At 44.7% G+C, this 22,864-nt stretch overlaps 1 protein-coding gene across 13 annotated transcripts in view; it reads right to left on the bottom strand.

The window, feature by feature from the left end:
- Positions 1-2,812: 2,812 nt before the first annotated feature.
- Positions 2,813-22,864, bottom strand: part of BRDT (bromodomain testis associated) — a 62,707-nt gene continuing 42,655 nt past the window's right edge. For 11 of the 13 annotated variants that reach the window (XM_081008540.1, XM_081008546.1, XM_081008544.1 and 8 more), the window contains 12 exons: positions 22,245-22,420; positions 21,871-22,163; positions 21,648-21,752; positions 20,523-20,663; positions 19,470-19,531; positions 17,513-17,678; positions 15,017-15,135; positions 13,972-14,116; positions 7,211-7,350; positions 5,285-5,490; positions 3,844-4,003; positions 2,813-3,090 (listed from right to left, as the gene is read on the bottom strand). In XM_081008540.1, the coding sequence (XP_080864666.1) occupies positions 3,022-3,090; positions 3,844-4,003; positions 5,285-5,490; positions 7,211-7,350; positions 13,972-14,116; positions 15,017-15,135; positions 17,513-17,678; positions 19,470-19,531; positions 20,523-20,663; positions 21,648-21,752; positions 21,871-22,163; positions 22,245-22,420 (1,782 nt within the window). In that variant the 3' untranslated portion in view covers positions 2,813-3,021. The remainder of the gene's footprint in view (positions 3,091-3,843; positions 4,004-5,284; positions 5,491-7,210; positions 7,351-13,971; positions 14,117-15,016; positions 15,136-17,512; positions 17,679-19,469; positions 19,532-20,522; positions 20,664-21,647; positions 21,753-21,870; positions 22,164-22,244; positions 22,421-22,864) is intronic. The other 2 variants (XM_081008547.1, XM_081008545.1) reach the window with 2 other exon arrangements.

The following is a 22,864-nucleotide window of genomic DNA, read 5'->3' as shown; positions in this document are numbered from 1 at the left end:
GCCAGCCAGCTTGGTGACCATCTTGCAATAGCAAATCCTTAGCTTAACTATGAGCTGCCACTGTGTAAAGTAGTAGTTTATTGTTACAAAGGTCAGGTGGCTCTCTATGCTGAGTGGTGGCAAGAGCCCATGGGGTTCCAAGCACTCGCCCAGGGGCTGTGTTCCTTTATACTCGCAGCAGTTCTCAACCTGTGGATCCCCAGATGTTATTGGACTACGGCTCCCATCATCCCTGAGCTCTGGCCTTACTAGCTGGGGTGATGGGAGTTGTAGTTCAACAACATCTGGAGACCCACAGGTTGAGGAAGGCTGCTTTATAGCATTGAGACATGGTGAAGACTGTTGTAGCTTTAAGAAATTGGGTTTATTCACCTGTTTACACCTTCAGTCTGCAAGGAGAGAGTCCAGATCTTACGGCATGGTTGTTTAAAGAGGCGCTTGTCCCCCACAGCCCTGGAGCAGCGCATCCCTGGAGTCCAAGTCATCTTCCCCAGTCAGCTCTGCAGCCAGCCTGCTCAAAGATGGATCCCATCCCGTTCTTCCTCCTTCTCCTTTCCAGAATCCCTTGCTCCCTTTTCCTGTCACCTCAAACACCCTTCCAAAACCCCTGTCTCTCTTCTCTGGCAGGTGGGGAAGGACAGTTCTCTTGCATTGCCAATGGCCCTCAGTGGCCCTGTATTGTTGCTTAATGGCCCTAGCGTGGCCAGGTCGTGTGTGCTTGTGTGTGTGTGCGCGTGCGTGCGTGCTTTTGCATAGGCCAGCCCAGGAATTCATTTGCCGCTTGTATTCTCCCTTTGTATCCCAAATAATCGTAATCTTAGCATTTATAGGGTTTGGGGGGGGTCCTCCCCAAATCTATAACACCCTCTCGTCTCCCCGAATCTTGCAACATTCAGCTTCCTTGCATAAGCATGGGTTCTCGTGGTGTTGTTATGAGAGAAAAGCTTCCCTCCGTCCACTTTCTGTATGCCATGCATCATTTTATACAAAGCTGTCATTCTTTTAACTTGGCTTTTTCCAGTCTCGAAAGCCACAAATGTTTTAACCTTTCTTCAAAGGGGAATTGATTGCTTTGGTTGCACTTTTCAGGTTTCCATCTCTAACCTTCACTCACAAGCCTCAGCCTCAAGGAACCATATTGTGTGTCTTCACCAACTGGACTATAAAAGCAGGTGTGAGGGGAATAACACGAAAAGGAAGCATGCGATTGAGAGCAGTGGCCCCCAACCCTTCTGGGTTCTGGGGTACACTCAGAAAACTAAGGAAACTGCCTTGAGTGGCACAAAATACCAGATTCAGAACTGGAAAAACGGGCGGTGCTCAGAGCCCTTTCCAACACAGGCAAAATATGGGTAGAGCTTTGCAAAACAAATAAAAACAAACACCTGCCCCACAACAGCAAGCAAAAACATAAATACATTCCCTCTAATAAAAAAGTCAAAATAAAAAGAATGGAAGCGGTAGGGTTACTTGCTGGGCACCCAAGGCAGTGTCTGGTATTGTTGAAGACTCCCATGATAGAGATAAACAAAACCCATGCCTTACCCAGCTCTGATACTGCTCAGAAATGAGCTGGGCTGGAGAAATATGATATGAGAAGAAGGTGGAGCACCTGGTCAGGTTTTTACTCTCCTCCAACATGTGTACCATCTGGTATTAAGAGGTAGACCCCACTTTATTGCCAAATAAAGGTAAAGGGACCCCTGACCATTAGGTCCAGTCGTGACCGACTGGGGTTGCGGCGCTCATCTCGCTTTATTGGCCAAGGGAGCCGGCGTACAGCTTCCGGGTCATGTGGCCAGCAGGACTAAGCTGCCTCCGGCGAACCAGAGCAGCGCACGGAAATGCCATTTACCTTCCCGCTGGAGCGGTACCTATTTATCTACTTGCACTTTGACATGCTTTCAAACTGCTAGGTTGGCAGGAGCAGGGACCGAGCAACGGGAGCTCACCTCATCACGGGGATTTGAACCACTGACCTTCTGATCGGCAAGTCCTAGGCTCTGTGGTTTAACTCACAGTGCCACCCGTGTCCTAGGTGGGCTCAAACCACCAAGCTGAGCATGGTTGATCAATACATATGGCCTCAGCCAACATGTTTAGGGCTGAGGTGTAGGTAACTGAAAAATCTAAACTTACAGGATGTAGTTCTATAGGAACTTTGACAAATAATGTTTGGTTGATAGTTGGGTGTTGTTGTTTTTAATGGAACAATAAAATAGGTTAGAAACTACAAAATCCACTAAACCTCCAATTATGACAACTTATTTTATTAACGTATGAAAGGTGTAAAATAGAAAGACATTTGAGCATCTAATACAAACGGTTGTAAGGTGTGCATTCAAAAGAAAATGGAAATGATTCAATCTATTACTTAGGAATAACAAAAAATACTTGCATATTTACAGATTTTTACAAGGAAAATAGACACTGAAGATTTATTTAGGTTTTACTTTTCAAATGATGGGTAGGGAGAAATCCAAAATGCAAATCCTCAATACTACATGAGCTAAAAGGCATTTTAGCTTGCCACATCAAATAACATTTCAGCTTAAATACTGGTACATTTGCCAAATAAATCAAAGCTAAACAAAGTAGTTTAAATACCCATAAAAAAATAAATCAGTACACATCCAAGGTGCTTTTAAATACCAAACTTGAACCCTGAAAGCAATGCCTGGCTTGTTTTGTACCATGCACATCAAATAAACATTTTGAAACAGGCTTAAAAGTCCAGAAATAATAGTATTTCAAAACTAAGGCTAGGCACTGAAAACTGCCTCTAAGGATTACAGCAAGCCTTTACATTGAGAAGTTTTCAAGCTTTACAATTTTAATGGAAGCAAGTTTTATAAAAACTGAACTTATTACAGTAATATACTGGCTCTTCAAAAATGATTAACAAATGTTTGGATAGAATTATCACCAAAAAATGTATTCCGGCAGTGCATGGAGTATTTTTCTGCACTCCAACATTACTTCTAAAGAACGGTAACCAAAGTTACGCCACCTTCCTTCTTCTCATTTCAGGGTTTCTTCAAACGTTGCCATAACGTCACTCTGAAAGTTCATATCAATGGTGCCCACCATCTATTTAAAAACAAAAAGCAATTAAATGGGGGCGGGGCGGATTATTTATGTTGCAATGGTGTAGGTACTTAACCAGGAGTAAGGTAAAGGTAAAGGGACCCCTGACCATTAAGTCCAGTTGGGAAGAACTCTGGGGTTGCGTGCTCACCTCACTCTATAGGCCAAGGGAGCCGATGTTTGTCCGCAGACAGCTTCTGGGTCATGTGGCCAGCATGACTAAGCTGCTTCTGGCGAACCAGAGAAGTGCACAGAAATGCCGTTTACCTTCCCGCCGGAGCGGTATCTGTTTATCTACTTGCACTTGACGTGCTTTCAAACTGCTAGGTTGGCAGGAGCTGGGACCGAGCAATGGGAGCTCACCCCATCGTGGGGATTCAAACCACTGACCTTCTGATCAGCAAGCCCTAGGCTCAGTGGTTTAGACCACAGCGCCACCCGCGTCCCAACCAGGAGCAAGGCGCACACATAATTCAGCGTAATTTAATTTTGAGTAAACGTGCACAGAGATAATGTATGAACTTTTCTGGATTCAGGTTTCAACAGGTAGCAACCCCTGGCAATCTTTAATGTGCCATGTAGTCAAAGCAGTCAGTGATACCCAACCTCTATTGCTAAGCTAGCTCTTCAGATGGGTCTAAGCCAATAAAGTCCCATTGATTTAGTTAGGAATAAGCTATTAGAGCAGATCCTTAGCTGTTGCAGTTTGTTATGTGACCGACACTGTTAAAGCTGATTTATGCACCAATTACTTACCGCTTCTCTCCACCTACGCTCTTGTTCCATTTTTCTTGCCAAGTTATGGTCTACAAGAAGACTTTGTGTCAAGCATAGCTGCTCTTTTGTGGACCCTGCTTTTGAAGGGGAAAAGCTCGCTTTTGCTGCAGTAGGTTTCAAATCTGTTTTCCCATTGTTTCTATATAGGAAAAAACACACCCGTTGCTTATGGATTCAAAGATGCAGACCTCACATTTGAAGGAATAAACGTAACCAACAATCTGCAAGGATTTTGCATGTCAATTCCTAAACAGTGTACTCGGGGCAGAGGAAGGGGGTGCGGGTCATGCCGGGTGTCACCACTGAGAGGGTGACAAAATGCCGGGCGGCACACACCATGGGGCCTGCAGTGCGCCCAAGCCACGCATCTCTTCTGGGAGTGACGCGGTGGCTTGGGTACCTGCAGGCTCTGCACTGCCTCAGACTGTCTGCCCGCCGCTTCCCCCTCAGCTGTGGGGGGATGAATGGGAGGAGGCAGGCAGATTCCTCGGAGGCCCCACTGAGCGTCCTGCCCCGACTCGCCCCACCCCACGGGCGGCTGACCCCGCCCCTGGGCGCAGGGCACGCACGCCACCCCAGGCACCCAATCGGCTTGCTCTGCCACTGAGCGTACTGCAAGAAGGGATGAAGTATACTGCAAAAAATCCGCCATATTAGATGTATCCCACCACTCTGCTGATGGAAGCAGAGAGGTCCCATCCAGCACTGATTCCCCACCCCCGCTATCCAGCACCTGCAAAAATATAGGCAGTGGCATCGCAAGAGATGGATTAAGAATGATGAACTGGGATTCCCTAACTGACAACAATGCAAAAAAAAAAAAAAAAAAAAAGTCTCAGAACTGCTGCCCTTGTCCAAAAAAAGCCCCTCTGTTACAGCTCTGATCACACATCGACTTTGTTGATGTGAAAACAAAAAGCTTGTTTGTGCTGGCCAATAAAGCGCACAAGCGTGGATTAAGATGCGCACTTAATTTTAAACCAGAAAAAGTCAGTACCAAAAGTTTGGGCGACACTGATCTTGTAGTTAGTTTTCCCAGTTAGGTCTCCAAATGGATATACCCGTGGACACTTTGGAAAAGTCATAATTTTAAATTTTACTTTATGCTTGCTAGCAGAGCGGCAGCTACAGAGTTACTAACAAGCTCAAATACTCATCTCTGCCAACAGTCAGTTCACATCGATGAAGTATAAACATGGGCATATGCAAACATCAGAGTAACCTTGAAAATAATACTCAATAGACCGTGCTGCTATTTTACCAACATGGTGACTAGCTATCGCCTCTAATTATTTCCCCTCAAATAGGAATCAGTTCCACATTGCCACAAAACAGCCCAGTTGGAAACCACTCAGTATGAGCGTAGTTAAATGGACATGTGAAATACAGCCTTTCAATTTAATTATATAGAATTACAAACCTCTCTTTTTCCTGAGGGAGGCTTCTCAGTTTCCTCTCAGCTTGCTCCAATTGCCTTTTGCGGTCCTTTGCCCACTCACTTTCTTCTTTCTCTAGCGCTGCTTTTTGGAACTGCCTGAAGCTTTCATTGGAGGATTTGATTGGGGCCGGCGCAGGGATCATTTTACCTAAACTTGTCCAGGAATCCGCATGCTTGACTTTGATGTCCTGAAATTAAACAGAAGAGCATTTCTCAGCTCTAAACAAAAGCAAGTTCAGAGTTTTCCACCTCGGACAGGACCGCAAAAGCAAAATAGCAGGCAGAGAGGATTTTGTGGTGGTGGTGGTTGCAATCATGATACCTTAAGAAACTCATCAGCACTTGGTTTAGGACAGAACTGTAGCCCCATTCAGGTGTTATAACCTACCGGGCAATTAAAAACACGTGCGAGAGAGAGCAGGAACCGACATGCTAACTTGTCACTTGGAGACAAACTTATATAGTGGGAAACCTGCTGGACTTGTGCAAGCTCCCTGAACAATTTAGGCCCCTACAACACGGCTGGGGAACATGAGGCCATGCAGATGTTTCTGGATTGCAACTCCTACAAGCCCCAGACAACGTGCTGAATGGACAGAGCCGATAGGAAAATCTGGAGGCCCAGACAGAGGGCCTTTTCGGTAGTGGCGCCCACCCTGTGGAACGCCCTCCCTTCAGATGTGAAGGAAATAAGCAGCTATCCTATCTTTAAAAGACATTTGAAGGCAGCCCTGTTCAGGGAAGTTTTTAATATTTAATGCTGTACTGTTTTTAACACTTGATTGGGAGCCGCCCAGAGTGACTGGGGAAACTCAGCCAGATGGGCGGGGTATAAATAATAAATAATAAATTATTATTATTATTATTATTATTATTATTATTATTACTACTACATGTTCCCCAGCCCTACTCCAGATGATCAAGATTGTGAACTGCATGCGAAGCCTAAATAAGCAGGAAAAAAACAGTTGACTGCAGAAATTATCACTCAAATTCATAGAGGCCAAATGGGGAATGGTGTACTAGAATGATAAATGGAGCTAACTTACTGGTCACCACTCTCCCCCGTGAGGAAAAATTAACAAAGTGGGGATTCATCCCTTATGGAATAGTGAATGGGAAGCAATTAGATGCCTATATTGCTATTATTACAGGAAGCTTCTAATTACAGTTGCAGGGGACCTTTGATGAATGGGATTTGTTTCTAAGCAAAGGAGCTTAATAGTACTGGATAATGGGACTATATGAAATGTCACTTAGAACCACTGTTTTAATTCCGTTCCGTTCCCAGCCGATTGTGTCAAAGGAACGTCTCAGCGGGGTCAAAATCCCTAGTGTCAAAGCAGCCTTCGACTCACGCAAAAGCTGTTTTTGACCGGGGAGGCAAGAATTCTCTGCAGATCACATGAAAATTATGTAACACTTTGGACAAGATATATTTTGACAGCTGTCCAATGAATGGTGGCTGTGGAATCCACTAATCGCAGGATCCCTTTGCCATATCCTGCAGTTCAGCTAAACGTCCATCTCGGGTTGAATATTTAGTCAGTGGGTTTTCTTTTTTGGGGAGGGAGGCGAAATTGCTAACACAAATCCATTCTAAGGGACGTGTTTATTAGATGTCCTCTTGGACATATCAAAAAGCAGATCAAATTGCTTTGTCAACTATGAGCATGGGGCACCGGGTGGTGTGACTGGGTCAGCCACACACTCAAGATTGCTGACATGCGCACTGGCTAGCTCCCTTTGGGGTAGGCGCTTTTATGGGATAGTCACTAGAAGCCCATTCAAAGCCTGATGACAAAGGTGCCGTTCTCACCCCCAGCTATCTACATAGGCCGACTTTCGTTGGCAACACAAATCAGCCTCTGCTTTTCACTGTTATCTTACGAGGCAGCAAATTATTACCTTTGCTAGAGGAATCTGAGGTTTAGCATCTCTCCTTTTTTTGCCCTCGCTGTTATCGGAGCAGCTGGCTGCAACAGCGGCATGTGCAGAATCAGTCATACGTTGCCCACATGGACCATCTGGAAAACCCGTCTTCAATTCTGGAATGTAAACAGAAGCCGTGAGTGACAAGGCAGCGAGTTTCAAGGGGGCGGAGAACACCTCCACCAAATCTCTTGCTATCAGAGGAGAAAATAAAGCAGAGGGCTTCTAACTTAGCTTCTATCCATTTGAATCACAGGCTATGTTTCCACTCCTCAGCCTTGAAATGGTTTTATTTGTCCCTTGTTTACTTTGCGCGATTTCCAAGTAAGCAGAAGGGCAAGAACTCCCCGTGCGGCTGCAGCTGTCTATTTTCGGATGCCTTCTCGAGTGTGTGTAGAAGATGCACATTCCCCATTACTCGTTTCCTTCCTCCCTCCCATCCTAACAGGGACCATTCTGCCTCCCTGCGATGTGCTTTCTCAGGTTCCCCAGGGGAGAAGAGCCTGTTACTAAGTAACCTTGCATTTGGAATAAAACTCCCCAGGCAGCCGGCTTCCACTTTCTCCAAACAAATAGGTCAGCCCAAAAAACCTACGGATGGCATAAAGCTCACAATTCACTTTCGACCGATTATACGCACGCAAGAGTCTCTATGCTGCCGATGGAAAGTCCTCAGTAAAAGAAGCTGCATGCTCACGTGTCACAAACATCCTCAGAAAGTTATATTCCTCCCTATTCCTCAAAGTTTTCAGAGCAACCATTTGATAAATTAAGGCAGAGGGTTTTCAACCAGTGTGCTTTGAGTGCCTCGAATGACGGTCAGGGGTGCTGCAGGCAACATTGGCCTCTGTCCCTCTTTCCTTCCCTCCCTCCTCTGATGCCCTCTTGCGTCTCTGCCTCCCAAAGGCTGTTTGTTGCAACAACCTTAGCTACAAGCTCCGCAAGCGAATGGTGTCTCTGGCGCTGCCCGGAGGACTCCCAGTGAGAGGGGAGAGGAGAGCAACACTTCACAAGGGATGGTGTTCGAAAAGGGGTGAGGGGCTGCCGGCTCTGCAGGCAAGGGGTGACATAACTGGGCTGCTGAGCCCCACAGGGGTGCCGCAGAAAGAATGGAGCTGGTCAAGGGAGCCATGGACTCAAAAAGGTTGAAAACCTCTGAATTAAGGTGTAGTTCAGGACTGGAGTTACTACAGTGGTACCTCGGGTTAAGTACTTAATTTGTTCCGGAGGTCCGTTCTTAACCTGAAACTGTTCTTAACCTGAAGCACCACTTTAGCTAATGGGGCCTCCTGCTGCCGCCGCGCCACCAGAGCATGATTTCTGTTCTCATCCTGAAGCAAAGTTCTTAACCCGAGGTAATATTTCTGGGTTAGCGGAGTCTGTAACCTGAAGCATATGTAACCTGAAGCGTATGCAACCTGAGGTACCACTGTTCAGGATTGTAAGCAAAACATTATGCGGCCCTGTTCTCTCCCCATAACCAACCACTGCAATACATGATGGTTGTTAGAACCATTTGCGCATGGTTTCTGCCTGCCTCCCGGTGACCCGTTGGTGCAGTGCTGTAGCCATAGGCGGGTTTCACACTGGTAGAAATCAAGAGGCATCAGGAAAATAAGACTTCTCTCACCGTATGCCAAAAACTAAATTCTGTGTTATGTTGATGGATGTGAGTTACTGGCTCCCATAGGTAAAAGGGAGCTTCAAATGGCCAAGAACTGAACTGGGCAACGAGACCAAATATTGCCAGTAGTATAATTCACTAAGGCCTTATCCACACATACATTTCCTCCAGCTTTTCCAGGCACGGTCCACACTTAAAGGGTCCGTGTCTGAGCGTGTTGTTGTTGTTGTGTTTCTTTGCCTTGGAGCTTTTCCCTCAAAAAGTTGGCTCTTTATTTATTTTAAATTATGTTTTTATTAAAGATTTTGTGTGTGTGTGTGTGTGTTATAAAACAAACAAAGAAACAAGGAAAAGTACTGACCTATTCCTGCCACGCAACCCCCCCCCCCCGCTGCAACAGCATACAAATCAATAGGCTAATCTGACCCAACACCCCCCCCATGCATACAAACAAACCACTCCGCAAACAGCCAAATTGCAACCAGCCAAGCTCCGAATCCTCCAATCTCTCGCAATGCCAATACAAATAAATAACTATATAAATAAAGGACCTCCTGACGTGACACTGACACAAAAACCTTGCAAAAACCAGCTCTTTAAAGCTCAATCAAAGCCAATGGCAATCAGAGGAAAACCCTAATTTACATCTGCTCTGGGGCAGAAACAACAATGACGACGCTTGGACACAGAGTATTTAAGCGCAGGCCTGTGCCTGGAAACAGCAAGGGGAAAGATAAATGCGGATAAGCCCTAACAGATTCAATTCCACTTCATTTCTAGTACACTTTAACTCAATGGTGTTGGATATGTTGAAGGAATTAGTATCTGGAGGGCAAGAGGATTGGTAGATAGGCTTCTGAGCACTGCTGGAAGCTTTTGTTTTAAGATTTAAAATGCGAAAAATGTTGGGGAAGAGAGGGCTCTATCAAAGGCGAGTAAGTCACTACATAAAATCCCAGAGCAGATTTAGGGAGGCGGCATTAGCTTGGAAACAAACCATCAAATACAGAGGGCATACATAACTTGAGAGCAAATAAAAATCTCACCAGGATTAATCATTTAAAGCATTTATTTAAGACTATAAATAATTGCTATAATTTAAATTGCTATAAAACAGGGTGAGCTGAATCACATTATGTTTCCCTCTGTTCCTCTTGAGTCTCCTGCAAAATGCTGCCTGTGAGGAGGAAGCTGTGAATAAGGCACACGGCACAAAAAGATGCCCAACTTAGTCACACTTGCACCTCTCATTGTGCAAACATTTGCAACTTGTATGTGTCAGTGATGTCAGCTGCTGCAAATATATATCAGACTGTACTGTGATTTCGCTTTTTCCAGAAAACAGCTTCCCCTAGGATACGGCACTAAACCGGGGAAGTAAACTATCTAAAAAAAACACCCCACCAGCCATACAAGATTCTGCTTTCATTGATTCTGACCTGCATTGACCCTAAGAGAGCAGATCTGGTATCTGTACTGTTATGTACTGAGTTGAATAGGATTCAGAATGCAGCAGTCTGATTGGTCCTAGAACAATAGGATTCAGAATGCAGCAGTCTGATTGGTCCTAGAACAATAGGGTCCAGAATGCAGCAGTCTGATTGGTCCACAGGAGCCACCCAATCCAGCTCCAGGTGGAAGGGAATCTGCAACCTGACTGGCCTACAGGAGAATCCCAGAATTAGCCAATCACGTGGGGCCCATTGTGTAAAAAATGTATATAAGGCAGACATTCTGGGGGAACTTCCATTCCTCCTTACCACTATGAGCTGAATAAGGAGCATGAAATCCACTCTCGACTCCCAGTATATTTCACGTACAAACCCCCATGTGGATTGCAAGCATCAAGCATGATGAGAGAGCATGGCCAACAGCACCCCAAGATGACATAGCCCTATCATCTCTCTTGAACTGAAATGCAGTATCTAGCTTCCAAAGCAGAGGTCCTTGAGATTACTTTGGATCTAACATGGCAGGAGCAGCAGGAGCAGACTATTTGAACCACCTTGAGTAAGACTATATATAAATTAACTTATTTTTCAAAAGGAAAAAAATGTCTGGTGAAGTGAGGGACATGAGGCAGGAGTTGATAATGCAGGTGAGTTGCGCACAGGTGAGCTGCATGCAAGCTGCCGGCCAGCCCTGTGGAGCCTCCTTTTATTGACACAAATATGCAAACCAGGCAGATATATTTTGGGCTGTGACCTTTTCACATCTTCCGGTCCCAAGATCGTGGGGTGGTACAAAGTTATTTTGGCACCTGTTTCCACCGCGTCATTTTCCCCTTGCACAGTGTATGACGAAGGAGACAAAAGGTCTCAGAGACAAAGGTTACAGACAGGACACCGCAGACTACTGAGACTGCAAGGGGTTAGACAGAGGCAACGATGTTCAGACAGCCGTGGCTTTGTCTGTGAGGGGGGGTGTGCTCCGCACCCCAAGGTCACGTGTGCAGGCAGACTGTGGCTGCCTGTGGGTGGGGAGTGTGCTCCTTCCGGACCCCACTCCCCACTCCGCAATCATCCCTACAGCCTGGTGTAAAAATTAATTTTCCTCTATTTATTCAGCAATCACATACAATTGCTGATTAGATCACAAGAAGAAGAAGAAGAAGAAGAAGAAGAAGAAGAAGAAGAAGAGGAGGAGGAGGAGGAGGAGGAGGAGGAGGAGAAAGGGAAGGAGAGAAGGAAATGTAAACACAATCATACAGAAAAGTAGAAATAGTGAACATGAAACTGAAGTTCAAGTTAAAATTTACAAGATACTCGCCCAGACGTAGATGCTTAATCTTGTTGCCTGAAGCAAGAGCCTGAAGAGCACACTTCATTGCAGGAAACGGCTCTGGGATATAAATTTGTCAAATTTCACAAATCCATTCAAGTTAATTGGAAGTGTAAAGATTCAGCTTGCACCACTCGGAGTTTATTTGGCACTCTGGCACAACAAACCAGCTTCTCCCCCAAATAAAGGGTTTTTATGAGAAGGAAGGAGACGGGAAAATGTACCGGGAAGCATGGGGTTAACAAGTGCTTGATTCAAGGGCATCTTGCCTTCCCACAAATGGATCAGAATGAAAGTTCGACAAGCAAGTTGTCTGGAAATGACTCTAGATATGTGTGACCTGAGAAGACATACCGGCACATTCTGCTCCTAGGTATTCCAAAAAGCAAGTTTTCACTGTTACAACAGCCCTTTTTGAAAACTTGGAATGTTAATTGTTCTTTAATTCAAAGCATACCAGTAATCTTAAGATCATTATAGATCAAGAGGACTATATAGTCCACAAAGACTTAATGCCATAATAAGTTTGTTAGTCTTTAAGGTGCCACAAGGGACGCGGGTGGCACTGTGGGTTAAACCACAGAGCCTAGGGCTTGCCGATCAGAAGGTTGGCGGTTTGAATCCCCACGATGGGGTGAGCTCCCATTGCTCCTGCCAACCTAGCAGTTCAAAAGCACATCAAAGTGCAAGTAGATAAATAGGTACCACTCCAGCAGGAAGGTAAACAGCGTTTCTGTGCGCTGCTCCGGTTCACCAGAAGCGGCTTAGTCATGCTGGCCACATGACCTGGAAGCTGTACGCCAGCTCCCTTGGCCAATAAAGCGAGATGAGGGTCGCAACCCCAGAGTTGGTCACGACCGGACCTAATGGTCAGGGGTCCCTTTACCTTTACCTTAAGGTGCCACAAGATGCTGCTGTTTTTGCTGTGGGAGACTAACATGGCTCTGGGAGATACATGCCGTTAGTAATCTATTCAGAAAGGGAATTAAATACTTCCATTTAAATTTCAGGAGAAGTAAAGGATGATTTGATAAGGGCTAACAATATGTCGCATATCCTTTAGGATGCCACTGAATTTTGTCTAGAGAGAAATCCCAATACAAAAATGGGAGCTTCTTGCTGGAGTGAAATATTTGAGGAACTAAGGGCTTGTCTGAACTTCTGCTTCTCCTGTGCCTAGAAAACACAGAACAGAAAGGCTTCCCACTTGACATGTGCTTTCTAGGCACGAGTTCGAGAGGTCTTTCATTTGCCCCACAGCTTTCCCCAGGAAAACTCACTCTCTAGCACAGAACCAGAGCAAATGTCAATCTGCAGAAAAAACCAATTGGTGTTTGTTCTGATTCAGTGGTAAACATTGGTTCTTACTGGCAGGAAAGGCTGGTGTGGATGAGCCCTAAGGGAAGCTGTTGCTTTTGTTGTTAATTCTTATGCAATTCCTCAAAATAAGTCATTACAGAGTATTGAACAGATAAGTCCTGGTTACCCATTGCAACTTTTTACACACAACCGACATGAACAACTGAATGATGACATTACATGGCAATATCCATGGAATGCTTCAAACAACATTATAATGGTGTGTATATCACGAAGCCTGAATATTTCACAATGAAATCCACAGAATTTCCCCTCCACTGAATTTTACGTTACAGAAGTTACCCGCAACACACTTCATTGCATTGCATCACCCAGAATTTACTACTTTGGAAACTGAAAGATTAGTTAATATTAGCAATCGGATTAAATAGCAATCAGATTAAATCCACACAGTGATCACTTGCTTTTAGGACATATTTTCATGCAGTTGGCCTCTTTGCATAATCCACATCTCACTGAAACAGCGGCAAAACTGTTTCAAGCAGATCTGGATGACAGCCTGCGTCGCCCTTTAAATAGTCCCCTGACATATGCGAGTCCCACAAGGCCATCTGTTTATCCAATTGCCTGTGTGGCGCAGCATTTAGATAAACCAACAAAACAGAGTACAGTGGTACCTCAGGTTAAGTACTCAATTTGTTCTGGAGGTCTGTTCTTAAGCTGAAACTGTTCTTAACCTGAAGCACCACTTTAGCGAATGGGGCCTCCTGCTGCCGCCGCGCTGCCGGAGCACGATTTCTGTTCTCATCCTGAAGCAATGTTCTTAACCCGAGGTAATATTTCTGGGTTAGCAGTGTCTGTAACTTGAAGTGTATGTAACCTGAAGCGTATGTAACCCGAGCTACCACTGTACCCCTTTGTACCACTTTATGTGGACTGGGAACACCCACAAACATTTATTCTGAAGTCTACATCCCAGTCGCATTTGTATTTGCTTGACCAGAATACATACTTTGTTCCTGATTAATCGGTTTTGAGCCGACAGTTCCCAAAGAGGCTTGCGTATGGACAGCAGATGTCTGCGCCTGATTCAGTGATGTCTTCCCGTTTTCTTTGCTACTGCCCGGCAGGCTATTCAAAGAGGAAGAACAAGATACCTGCAGGAAGATTCAAGGTCTTTTAGAGAAATATTCTGTGAGAGGTGTCAGTCATCCATCTCCCTCATCCCACGGGGATTTTGTTCTCTTGGAGATGGAGGGCAGCATGCGCCATTTTGTAGTTCCCCCTGCTTCTCACACAATGTACATTTTCCCTTCAGTACTGGAGAAACAGCCACCTTTGTGGAGGAAAAAGGTCAAAAAGGCTGAAGCGGCTACAAGGTTCTCCATAAAGCTATTTCTGCAAAAAACAGGTCTTTAATTTTCAGTGGCTTCTTCACCCAAAAATCTGTTTGGGAGAGCTCATATTCTCTAAACAAAAACGAAAAACAAAAAATAATAATATCCAAATTTATTAGATCCCAATACGTTCCCTTAGCTATTTCAAATTTAACAACTGTATACAGCCGAACGGAATCAGTTCTGGAAGTCTGTTTGACTTCCAAAACATTCTGAAACCAAGGCGCAGCTTCCGATTGGATGCAGGAAACAAGAAGCTTCTGCAGCCAATCAGAAGCTACGGAAGCCCCGTCAGATGTTCGGGTTCCAAAGAATGTTCACAAACAGGAACACTCACTTCTGGGTTGGGGGATTCGAGAGCCAAAACGTTTGAGTCGCAAGGCGTTTGGGATCCAAGGTACAACTGCATATTGAATACCGGGTGGAATTGGAACCCTTGGGTTGGGTCCAAAAGTCCCCTTCTCCCATCAGAAGAAGCTCCTTCTGCTGAAGGAAGGGAGCCTTCAGAGCCACTATATTGCCAACTATGTCAACAAGGGACAAAAAAATATTCTGTTTTAATAACGTTCTGTGAAGGCAAACCACCAGAAGTATCAAATAATTAGGCATTTTTTAAAAGTTAAATGCAATTTTAAAAACGATTTTGTCAGCGATATTCACCTTTGACTGCATGTGGGGAGATTGGATAATGGATGGGTTGACTGCCATTGGCAACAAGCTACTTTGAGTGGCTTGCTGAACTGGAGTACAGTGCAGTGGAGAAACAACAGCTATTATACCTGCAAAAAGCAGAGGAGGGAAGATAAAAACAGAAGAATGCCATTGCCTCAGAGTACAGCACCCAATTAATGAAGCCATGCGCAAACAATCCAAGCTGAACAAACATAAGGGTTCAAGCAATCGGAGGAGGAAAACCACGCACACACTTAAGTAATTTCAGTCGGGGTCCCACTGGGGATGGCTCTTTACTCTAAAAATGCACTTTGTAGGGTGATGCCCGTGGACCAGTCTGCAGATTGGCTCATGCCTTTTGTTACTGGTTAGTATTACAAGGACGCAGGTGGCACTGTGGTCTAAACCACTGAGCCTCTTGGGCTTGCCAATCATAAGGTCTGCGGCTCAAATCCCTGCGACGGGGTGAGCTCCCATTGCTCGGTCCCTGCTCCTGCCAACCTAGGAGTTTGAAAGCATGCCAGTGCAAGTAGATAAATAGGTACTGCTGCGGCGGGAAGGTAAACTGCGTTTCAATGCGTTCTGGCACTCATTACAGTGTTCCGTTGCGCCAGAAGTGGTTTAGTCATGCTGGCCACATGACCTGGAAAGCTGTCTGTGGACAAACGCTGGCTTCCTCAGCGAGATGAAAGCGAGATGAGCGCTGCAACCCCATAGTTGCCTTTGACTGGACTTAACTGTCCAGGGGTCCTTTACCTTTACCTTAGTATTGACTTACTTATTAGCAAGGTATATACCACATATTCAAAAACATCTCATCAATTTATATAAGGTAGGGTTGCTTTTTGGGGGGAGTAGGGACAAAGTTGCTAAATTTCTATTGAAAAAAAAAGCTCAAGTTTTTGAGCTATTTTTTAAGGATATTCACCATAATCTACACTTCAGACAGGACTGCCATACGTCCGAATTTCCCCAGATGAACTACAGCCATTTTTGCCCGGGCACTGTTTCCAATGGCCAAATCCTGGCTGTGTCTGGGAAATTCCGGAAGCATGGCAACCCTAGATAATGTATGATATAAAAATATGGGGGGGGGGGGAAATAGCCATTTTAAAAGCAAATAATATATAACACCACTATATATGAGGTAGGCTTGCCTAAACAAAACAGATTTAATAGGCAAAAAATAAAATAAAGTCAATAAAGCTAATCTTAATACGCAGAGAGTTTGAGAGGTGCTAAAATACGGATGTCTTGCAAGGGCTGAACAAACATGAGGTGCCACTTGGAAAAGTACCAGTTCCACAAATTGAAATGGTCAAATGGACACATTTGGTGTAAGATGATCCTTTAAGTAAACTGGCCCCAAGCTCTTAAGAGTATTGCAGTACATAACGGTAAAGGTAAAGGTAAAGGGACCCCTGACCATTAGCTCCAGTTGTGGCCAACTCTGGGGTTGCGGTGCTCATCTCGCTTTATTGGCCGAGGGAGCCGGTGTACAGCTTCCGGGTCATGTGGCCAGCATGACTAAGCCGCTTCTGGCGAACCAGAGCAGCGCACGGAAACGCCGTTTACCTTCCCGCTGGAGCGGTACCTATTTATCTACTTGCACTTTGACGTGCTTTTGAACTGCTGGGTTGGCAGGAGCAGGAACCGAGCAACGGGAGCTCACCCCATCGTGGGGATTCGAACCGCCGACCTTCTGATCTGCAAGTCTTAGGCTCTGTGGTTTAACAATAGGAACACCTTAAATTTAATCCCATAACAAATTGTCATCCAGCGCAGATCTTTGCCAGGGCCACAGCCTCCCACCACAAATAGCAAACAGTTTTTCTTTGAGCATGTACACAGCCACGGGTGACAATCAAAACTTATCTCTAAACTTTTAGGATGGTGTCCATGCAGCCTGGGTTGAAACTCATGGGATTGTGAAGAGGGGACTGACTGCTTGCTGGGTGACATACAATTGAAAGGTTCTGGCCTTCTGGGAAGCGCTAAATCTACGTTGCAGATTTGCCATGATTACTGTGAATGGGCCTGTCACTCTGGCCAATTCTAGATAGAAATTCAGGCTTTGACAAAACAAATCTTAAGTTTTCCTTAACGGCAGCTGATGCTTCTTCTGAAGTTATGTTACTGTTTAAACTTGTATTACCAGAACACACAACACATAAGTAGGTTCTCAGCTGGCAACTGATGCTTATACTGAAATCCATGCCTCCGCTTCTAAGCAACTTGTAGATAAAGCAAATATTATAAAAAAAAACCTCACCATGTCTCCCACGCTCTCTCACCCAAAAGGAAATGAAACCCAGGATACCGCTCACGGAATTCCACAAGGGAACAGGGACCACTTAAAAGCTATGTGCATATGTCAATCTTCCTCCCCAGAGTACATGTTTGTGGGGAAAGCCAAGTCACGGCCCTACAAAAGTCACCGGGGAGCATCTTTTGTGAATCGCCACATTTTCCGAGAAGACCTACCTGGAGGAGAGATGATGCTTTGTTCTCGTGGTTTCAGAGGGGTATGTTGCAGCGTCTGGTGAGCGATCCTCGTTTCCGTGGATCTCTGAAACTGCATGCTGGTGGGCGAAGTGTTCCGTATCTGGGGGACAATAGCGCAGGACATCCTTGGATATAGCAGAGGCATCTAGGGAAGAATTCAACAGGGCTATTTACACCAACAAAGGTCCGTATAGTTAAAGCTATGGTTTTCCCAGTAGTGATGTATGGAAGTGAGAGCTGGACCATAAAGAAGGCTGATCGCCGAAGAATTGATGCTTTTGAATTATGGTGCTGGAGGAGACTCTTGAGAGTCCCATGGACTGCAAGAAAATCAAACCTATCCATTCTGAAGGAAATCAACCCTGAGTGCTCACTGGAAGGACAGATCTTGAAGCTGAGGCTCCAATACTTTGGCCACCTCATGAGAAGAGAAGACTCCCTGGAAAAGACCCTGATGTTGGGAAAGATGGAGGGCACAAGGAGAAGGGGACGACAGAGGACGAGATGGTTGGACAGTGTTCTCGAAGCTACCAACGTGAGTTTGACCAAGCTGCAGGAGGCAGTGGAAGACAGGAGTGCCTGGCATGCTCTGGTCCATGGGGTCACGAAGAGTAGGACATGACTAAACGACTAAACAACAACAACAAAAAATTACACCATCTTACTCACTGACCCAGTCCTGTACAGGCTACTCCCCATTTGCATGTGATTGGCACATGCCTGCCATTTTCGGTGCCTGAAAGGGGAGGGACGGATCGGGCTGGCCCAGGTGGTGCCTTGGAACGTGGTCCCCATGTAAATGGGGAGTTGCCTGCATTGCAAAATGTTGCCAGCACATCACAAATGAGAGAGCCTTTCCAGGAGTGATGCCCCAGATTTGGAACACCCTCTTGAAAGAACTAAGACCATTTTTTGTGTTGCCTTAAAGACTTTTACTTGCCAAGACTTTTTATATTTATGGTTCCAGTCTTTTTATATTTATGGTTTTAGCCCACAATTATTTTTTTATCGATTATTTCAAATTTTATTATGCCATTTTGATCTTGTCTTGTTTTAATATTATAGTCAATATGCAATTTTTATTTTTTATTTTTTACATATACTGCCCTGGAATTCCTCTTTTGTGCAAAAGTGAAGCTTAGAAAATGTCCTCATATGTTATAGTGATACCTTGGTTCTCAAACACCTTGGAACTCAAACAACTTGGAACCAAAACACTACAAACCCGGAAGTAAGTGTTCCTGCTTGCGAACTTTTTTGGGAAGCCAAACATGCTCTGTTTTGAGTCTTACACTTCCGATTTGAGTGCCATATTTCCGTTTTGAGTGTTATTGCTGTATTATTTCTCTTTTTGCTATTTATTTTTGTTTTGTTTTTGCGGCTCTTTTTTTTGCTTGTTTTTGTGACTGTGTGGAACCCAGCTCAGCTACTGATTGATTGTGTGACTGCAGTACATTGCTTGTTGCTTTAATTTTATGGATCGATGGTCTCATTAGATAGTAAAATTCATGTTAAATTACTGGTTTAGGGGTTTGTTTTTAAAAGTCTGGAGCGGATTAATCCATTTTGCATTACTTTCTATGGGAAAGCGCGCCTCAGTTTTGGAACAGACTTCTGGAACAGATTAAGTTTGAGAACCAAGGTACCACTGTACATAAAAATCTGTATTTCACAGAAGGTACCACTATGAAAACCAGACTCTAAGAAGAATTTGGGGGGGGGAGTAGTCCTCAACTGTGGGAGAGGAAAAGATTCAGGCAGGATCAGACATCTCTTTAGAGGTAAATGGATGCATAGGATGCTGCTGAATGCAATTGTCGCATTCAGAGGTGCTAGCATATCAGGAAGAGGTGCAAAAGAACAGTCAAAGGGGATGAAAAAGAATAAGTGAAGACTTGAGGACATTTTATAAGCACCGGGGTGGGGGGGAGTTTACCTTAAGCTGCTCTCTGCAAAATGAATCCTTTTGCCCATTTTCATTTTGCTGCAGGCACATTTCTGTAAAAGACGTAGAAATTTAGACATTCAGACTTGGATACGCATGCTGGCATTACATACATTTTCACTGTCGATACTTTTGTCACTCTGCCATTCTGTACGTTTCTGAGCACAATTCAAAGTGTTGGTGTTGACCTTTAAGGCCCTAAATGGCCTCGGCCCAGTATACCTGAAGGAGCGTCTCCACCCCATCGTTCAGCCGGGACACTGAGGTCCAGCGCTGAGGGCCTTCTGGCGGTTCCCTCATTGCGAGAAGCAAAGCTACAGGGAACCAGGCAGAGGGCCTTCTCGGTAGTGGCGCCCGCCCTGTGGAACGCCCTCCCACCAGATGTCAAAGAGAACAACAACTACCAGACTTTTAGAAGACATCTGAAGGCAGCCCTGTTCAGGGAAGTTTTTAATGTGTGACATTTTAATGTATTTTTAATCTTTGTTGGAAGCTGCCCAGAGTGGCTGGGGAAACCCAGCAAGATGGGTGGGGTACAAATAATAAATTATTATTATTATTATTATTATTATTATTATTCCCTCCCATTTCTATATCAGGTCCTTCCAACCCACGAGTGCCTTAGGCAACGACTCTTGCAACCTGTTCTTATTGGGACAGCAGGTGTGTGTTGTAAATACACATACACAAACACACAGAGAAAAAAAGCTGCTCCTCGTCCTCTCTCACACAGACTTAGCTCTCCCAGTTAACAATATAAGAGTCCGGCGTGGAAGAAGTCCCAGGACTCAGCTATATTAAGAAAGAAACAGCGATTTAAATGCGCTATAAACATGCAACACCAGATGGCGCCAGACAGCAGGAAATTTTAAAACACGGTTAGCCATAGAACTTTTTTCGATCTAATTTCTGACTTACTTATAACGTTTCTCCTCCTGTGTTTAGACCCACCCCCAGTTTAAGTAGCAGAGCAAGATTCACTAGGCACATTGTTTCAAGAAGCTTATTCATAAAAAAGAGGGGGGGGGAAGAAAATGAGTGCACCTGATTCAGAATCACTTCCGTTGGAGGAGCTGGAATCATTGCTGGTGTTATCGGAGTCAGAAGAGGTGCTGCTGCTGCTGCTGCTGCTTTCACTTAGCCGGCTTGGCCCTCCAATGGTCTTTGATACGGCATTATTTTCTGCTGTAACACAGGGAGAAGATCTGAACAAAACATGGGACTTGGGGAAGTACGTGTGTGTGTGTGTGTGTGTGTGTGTGTGTGTGTGTGAAAGCAGCAACGTTCAAGGCACTAATAAGAGATTTAGGCTTAATTGACACTCCTATGCCTGTAATTCAAAAGCATCAATTCTTCGGCGAGAACTGATGCTTTTGAATGATGGTGCTGGAGGAGACTCTTGAGAGTCCCATGGACTGCAAGAAGATCAAACCTATCCATTCTGAAGGAAATCAGCCCTGAGTGCTCACTGGAAGGACAGATCCTGAAGCTGAGGCTCCAGTACTTTGGCCACCTCATGAGAAGAAGAAGAAGAAGAAGAAGAAGAGTTTGCATTTGATATCCCGCTTTATCACTACCCGAAGGAGTTTCAAAGCGGCTAACATTGTCCTTTCCTTTCCTCCCCCACAACAAACACTCTGTGAGGTGAGTGGGACTGAGAGACTTCAGAGAAGTGTGACTAGCCCAAGGTCACCCAGCAGCTGCATGTGGAGGAGCGGAGACGCGAACCCGGTTCACCAGATTACACGTCTACAGCTCTTAACCACTACACCACACTGGCTCTCTGAGTCTGAAAAGAGAAGACTCCCTGGAAAAGACCCTGATGTTGGGATAGATGGAGGGCACTAGGAGATGGGGACCACAGAGGACGAGATGGTTGGACAGTGTTCTCAAAGCTACCAGCATGAGTCTGACCAAACTGTGGGAGGCAGTGGAAGACAGGAGTGCCTGGCGTGCTCTGGTCCATGGGGTCACGAAGAGTCGGACACAACTAAACAACAACAACAACAAATGCCTGTAATGCTTGCCGGACAGGACAGTGCAATAGTTTATCTCACTGCTATGGCCTTTCCCAGTTCCGGCAACTGTGCGATTGGACTGCAGAATCTCCACCCTTTAGAGAATTCCACGCAATTATTTCTAAACTGCTTCCTCCGTGCTTCAACCTACGTTTTGTGTTTTGCTTCGTGGAGTTGAGCTGCCCGTTGACATCCAGCAACCTCCTTTCCAATTCTTGCTTCTTCTCAAAGTCAGACTCTTCCTTTGATTTTTTTGCTGCATGAAATAAACGGGGCGGGGTGCAAATAAATATCAGGAACAAGAATCCAAGCAATTCTATAGGGGAAAAAATGCAAGTTTCTCCTAACGTTTTCGTGTACATTACACGACGCACCGTAATGTTTCTTGGGTCTTTTTCTCAAACAAGCCATAACGTATTTCTCCAGTTCCCTTAAAGTTGATGCTTTTAGAGTTTCAAAATCTATTTCCATTTCATCGGGATTTGAGTGTCTCAGTGAAGGTTCTCTCGACTGAATAATATAAACCACTCTGCCAAGCTTCTCTCCTGGGAGTTTATTTATGTCCAAACTTAACTGCCTTTTTTCATCATAACTCATAGGCTTGGCATTATCCTCGTTCTCAGACTTGTGTCCTGGCTCATCTTGCTGCTTGATTTTCTTTGAACGACTGCAAGAGAGAAAATAAAAAACGAGTTAACTACGGTGCCAACAGCTTCAAGTACAATTTCACACCCACAAGCAATCTTACATGTTCAAAGACATTTTCTTCTTCAGCTTCTTCATCTTTCTCTTCTTTTGACTGCCTGACTTCTTCCTGACTTTGTTTTTTCTTTTCTCCTTCTTAGATTTCCCTTTCTTCCTCTTCTTCAGTCTGGGTAAAGTTGTTTTAGCCAAAGCTTGCAACTGCTGGTGAACAGCCTTAAGCTATTTAAAAGAAAAGAGAAAAAGGGGGAGCACTAAAACGCAAAATATTTGCATGCATCTTTTAAAGTCGGCAGGAAACCTACTACAAAGAGGGAGCATATCAAAGAGATAACGAATTCCCCACTCTGTACTAAAAGAGAGAGAGAGAGAGAGAGAGAGAGAGAGAGAGAGAGAGAGAGAGAGGCAGCTAGAAAAGATTGATCTTTTGCTTTGCTTTTCTACAGTTTACATTTATGGGGGAATAAGCAAGCTGTTTAGTAGCAGACACTAGCAGTCATACATAAGGAAATAACATTTAGATTAAACCAATTTTTAGACTGAGAGGCGACTGATGAGTGTTGATGTAACTGTGTTACAGATATTGAAACATCCCCATCTTAATTTCCGTAATGGCAGATCCTTAATTTAAGATCGACACAATGGGGCTTGACTCTGTGTGGTTCA

Source organism: Podarcis pityusensis (assembly GCF_964106645.2).
Source record: "Podarcis pityusensis genome assembly, chromosome: 6".
Lineage (NCBI taxonomy): Eukaryota > Metazoa > Chordata > Lepidosauria > Squamata > Lacertidae > Podarcis > Podarcis pityusensis.
Note: the sequence above shows the minus strand (reverse complement) of the source record. Positions and strands in the feature narration are given on the sequence as shown.